At 44.8% G+C, this 5,000-nt stretch overlaps 1 protein-coding gene across 1 annotated transcript in view; it reads right to left on the reverse strand.

Moving 5' to 3' along the window:
• The window catches only part of LOC127005344 (glucose dehydrogenase [FAD, quinone]-like), a 45,795-nt gene that overhangs the window by 33,457 nt on the left and 7,338 nt on the right, over positions 1-5,000 (reverse strand). Inside the window, exon 2 of the mRNA XM_050874112.1 lies at positions 2,803-4,888. Within this exon, the coding sequence (XP_050730069.1) occupies positions 2,803-2,980 (178 nt within the window). The 5' untranslated portion in view covers positions 2,981-4,888. The remainder of the gene's footprint in view (positions 1-2,802; positions 4,889-5,000) is intronic.

Below are 5,000 nucleotides of genomic sequence, written 5' to 3' on the forward strand. Positions count from 1 at the left end.
CAGAGTCCGGGCTGTTCTTCAGGACAGCAGGTGGGTAGTCTTGGGACAGTAGTAGTTTGTTAGTTTATTGACAAAGGTGTTACATGAGCTTAATGTTTATGAGTCGAGACAAACTTTGTCCAAGCAGAATAATAAATGCACTAACTTCAAAGAGAGAGGGCACGTTAACCACTCAGCCGCCAACTCCCCATTTGATGTGATGTAGTTTCACTTAGGTTTAGGGACAGACCGCCTCGCCGGGGTCATAGGGCTGTGTGGTCTGAATGTCTATGTAGCACAAACCGGCCACGCCCAGCCGACACAGACAATAATAGACAAAAAAATCAAAACAGACAAGATTTTCACGCTTTCGGATCCAAAATGTCAACTTGGATCGAAGTAAAAAAAAAAAAAAGTCCGGTGACAAACTGAAGAGGAAGAGAAAGTGTGACAGAGTGTGACATTATGCATCGACGTGTGCGGGTGTGTGTGTGTGTGTGTGTGTGTGTGTGTGTGTGTGTGTGTGTGTTAACGGATGCGAGCAGGGAGAAAACATGTATGTGTGTGGGAGGGGGGAAGAGCGGGAGGGAGTGGGGGGCATGTCATTCATTCACCCCGTTCTGGTCACACTCTGTACTCGATGTTGGACTTCAGGTGACGGATCACACACACACACACACACACACACACACACACACACACACACACACACACACACACACACACACACACACACACACACACACACACACACACACACACACACACACACACACACCCGACACCCATTCACTGCATATCCCTCTCCACTCCGCCCGAGGAATCGAACCCAGGACCTCTTGTTTATGAGTCGGGAGCGCTAAACCTCAAACACACAAAATAACAGCGCACCTCCCTTCCTCCCTGTTATTTTCCTCCCTTTCCCTTCCTTCCCTCGCGGCCCTTCCTTCCCTGCTCCCTTTTCCCTTCCCTTCCCTTCCCTTCTATTTTCTACCCCCCTCCCCTTCCCTTCCCTTCCTTTCTCTCCCCTCCTTCTTTCCCTCCCCTCCCTACACCCTCGTATTCCCTCCCCTTTCCTTCCTTCCCTTCTCCCTTCACTTCCCTCTCGTTCCCCTTCCCTTCCCTTCTCTTCTCCCCTTCCCTTTCCTTCCCTTCTCTTCTCTCCCCTTTCCCTCCCCTATCTCTTCCCTCCTTCTTTCCCTCCCCTCCCTACACCCTTTTCGTATTCTGACCCCTTTCCTCCCTTCCCTTCCCCCTTCGATTCCCTCCCCTTCCCCTTCCCTTCCCTTCCCTTCCCATCCATCACTTCCCTATTCCTTCTCTTTCTTTCCTTTCCCTCCCTTTCCATATCCCTAACCCTTCTATTCCCTCCCCTCCCCACCCATCCCTTCCCTCTCCTTTCCCCCATCCTCCTATTTCCTTAATTTCCATTCCCTTCCCTTCCTTTCCATTCCCTTTCCTCACCTCCTCTCTCTCCCCTCCCCCTCCCCTCCCCCCTCCCCCACAATACTTAGCTTACCTCATAAAGAGAAATTTTAATAGAGCTGTTTTGTTGGCTGTTTCCCGATGGCCTTAGGGAGGAAGAAGGGAGGGAGGGAGAGAGAGGAGGAAGGGAGGGAAGGAGGGAAGGAAGGGAGAATGGAAAGGAAAAGACGGCTGGAGGGAGGGAAAGGTGAAGAGGAAGGGAAGGGAGGGAGGAAAGTAGAGAAGGAAGGGAAATAACGGGGGAGAGATGAGGAAGAAGGGGAAGAAGGAAGATTTGAGGGAGGGGAGAAAAAGAAAAGGGAGGTAAGGAAGGAAATACATAAGGGAGGAAGGGAGAGAGTGGGAGGGAGGGAAGGAGAAAGAGGGGAAGGATGGAGAAAAAGGTGAGGGAGGAAAGGAGAGAAAGCAGGAAGGGAAGGGGAGAGAGGAGGGAAGAGATGAAGGAAAGGAAGGTAAGGATGGAAGGAAAGGAAAGAAAGAAGAAAGGGAGGAAAAGAATGAACACGCACACACACACACACTTTTTGATGACAGAATCGGAGAAAAAAATTACGCTCGAAATTCATATAATCTTTTTAAATAACATGAATTTGTACGCTTTAAGAAAATTGGAGAGAGAGAGAGAGAGAGAGAGAGAGAGTGTTAGGTCGTAAAATTGAAGTTAACCTCTCTCTCTCTCTCTCTCTCTCCATTCACTAATTTTATCTCATTCTCTCCCTCCCTTCCTTTCTTCCTCCCCCTTTCTCTTCTCTCCCTTCCTCCCTCCCTTTCTTCTTCTCTCCCTTTTATTCTCTCATTTCCTCCTCTTCCTCTCTTTTTCTTCCCTTATTATTTTCCTTTCTCTCCCTCCCTCTCTTTCCTCCCTTCCTCCCTTTCACCCGTCATCTAACCTTCCTACCTTTCACCTTCCTCCCTTCCCTCCCTCCCTCCCTGAGCTTGAACTTGACCTCGACGTTGCACACACAGAAAAACTTGTTCGTGTTCCAAGGTCACGCTCTTGTAGTCTTGCGTGTGTGTGTGTGTGTGTGTGTGTGTGTGTGTGTGTGTGTGTGTGTGTGTGTGTGTGTGTGTGTGTGTGTGTGATGAATGGTTGAGGGAAGAGTAAAAAAAAAGGAAGAAAAGAAAGGACAAGAGGAAGAAATGAAAGAAAAAAAGAAAAAAAACGAAGACTCTCTCTCTCTCTCTCTCTCTCTCTCTCTCTCTCTCTCTCTCTCAACACAACAACATCCACTATATAGACCAACCCACAAACAAAAAACAAAACAAAACAATAAAAATAAATAAATAACCAAACAAATAACAAAAAAACAAACATTAACAAAGTCTCCCGCTACTCACTGATCACAAAGTCGTACTCCCTCTGCAGGCGTCGTCGGTTGATGGGTCGCGACTCGGGGTCAATCTCGTCATACTTGTAGTAGGCGAGCGCGGCTAGCAGGGCGGGCAGGAACCAGAATGTTGCCGACACCACCGACGCGGCCACGGGGGCGGAGGCGGCGGCGGCGACCAGACCCATGACGAAAAGGGAGGTATGGGCGGGAGGAGGAAGGAGAAGGGAAAAGAAGATGGCTAGAAGATGGGGAAGAGAGGGAAAGGGGAGAGAAGAGAAGGGAAGGGAAGGGGAGGGGTGTAGAAAAGAGAAGGGAAGGGTAGGGAAGGGAAGGGAAAAGGGAGCAGGGAAGGAAGGGCCGCGAGGGAAGGAAGGGAAAGGGAGAGGAGCGAGAGGGGAAAGGAAGATGGCTAGAAGATGGGAAAGGCAGAGGGAGGTAAAGAGGAGATAGCGAAGGGGTGGAAATGAAGGAAGGAGAGAAGGAAGGTGAAAGGGAAGGAAGAGAAGGGGTAAGGAAAATGAAGGAGTTGAAAAAAGAAACAAGAAAAAGAGATTTAAAAAAGAAAAGGGGAGAGAAGGTTAAAATAGAGGGAAGGAGGGAGAGAATGGGAAGAGAAGAAGATTACGAGAGGGGAGAAAGGAGGGAAGAAAGAGGGTTAGAAGAGGGGAGGAGAGGAAGAATAGGAGAGAGAGAGAAGGGAGAGTAATGAGGGGAGAAAGAGAGGAAAAGGGAAATGAAGAGAAAGGAAGAGGTAAGGGAAGGGAGAGAGGGGAAGGAAGGGAGGAGAAAGGGAAAGGGAGATAAGAGGAGGGGAATTAGGGGGGAGGGAGGAGAGGGGAGAGGGGGGGGTCACTGTCTCTCTCTCTCTCTCTCTAACTTTCTTTACTCTCTCACTTTCTTTACGTCATCAGTGGCCATTCAATCACTCTCTCTCTCACTTTCCCTGTCTTTCTTTCTCTAATTTCCTCACTTTCTTTAATCTTCTCACTTGTTTTCATCAGCTATCTTTATTTTCTTATTCTGCCGCTATCTTTACAGCATCAATGGTCGGTCTCTTTCTTTCTCTCTCTCTCTCTCTCACCTTTCTCTATCTTTAATATCTCTCTCACAATCCCCTTTTCTTTCTCACTCACTTTATCTTACTATCTTTATCTTTTCACAGCCTTATTCTCTTTCTTTCTCTCTGTCTCACCTTTCTCTATCTTTATTTTCTCTCTCACAATTTGTATATCATCAGTAACTCTCTTTTTCACTCACGTTAATCTTACTATCTTTATCTTTTCACAACCTTATTCTCTTTCTTTCTCTCTGTCTCACCTTTCTCTATCTTTATTTTCGCTCTCACAATTTGTATGTCACCAGTAACTCTCTTTCTTTCTTACTCACTCTATCTTACTATCTTTATCTTTCCACAGTCTTATTCTCTTTCTTTCTCTCTGTCTCACCTTTCTCTATCTTTATTTTCTCTCTCACAATTTGTATGTCATCAGTAACTCTCTTTCTTTTTCACTCACTATCTTACTATCTTTATCTTTTCAGAGTCTTATTATCTTTCTTTCTCTCTCTCACCTTTATCTTTATTATCTTTCTCAAAATTTGTATGTCATCAGTAACTCTCTTTCTTTCTCATTCACTCTATCTTACTATCTTTATCTTTTCACAGTCTTATTCTTTTTACCATCTTCAACAGTCACTCACTTACTTGATCACTTTTTTGTCTTTATTTTCTTTATTTTCTTATTTTCTTGTTTTCTTCAATGAGTCAAACACATTCACTATCTTGGTTTCTCTTCCTTTCCTTCCTTCATTATCTTGTCCTCTGTCACTCACTTTCTTTTCTCTGTATATCTTTTTCTTGTCTTGTTTTTCTCTCTTTCTCTCATTATCTTTTTTATTGTTTGTCTTTTTTTTTCTCTCTCTCTCTCGCTCACTTTTCTTCCTTGCTTTCACTCTCTTATTAGTTTCTCTCTTTCTTACTTTTCTTTTTTCACTCCTCTCTCTCTTTCTTTTCTCTTCTCTCACTTTTGACTTTCTCTCTCATCAACGTCTCTCTTTCTTCCTCTCCATTTTCCTTTCCTTTCCTTTCCTGGTCACTGGAAATAAAAATAAATAAATAAATAAATGAAATAAATACAGATAAATAAAACACACAGAAAAAACACAAAAACAGTAACACTAAAACACAAAAGAAAGAAAGAGAAAACA

This window comes from Eriocheir sinensis, chromosome 30 (assembly GCF_024679095.1).
Source record: "Eriocheir sinensis breed Jianghai 21 chromosome 30, ASM2467909v1, whole genome shotgun sequence".
In the NCBI taxonomy this organism is placed as follows: Eukaryota; Metazoa; Arthropoda; class Malacostraca; order Decapoda; family Varunidae; genus Eriocheir; species Eriocheir sinensis.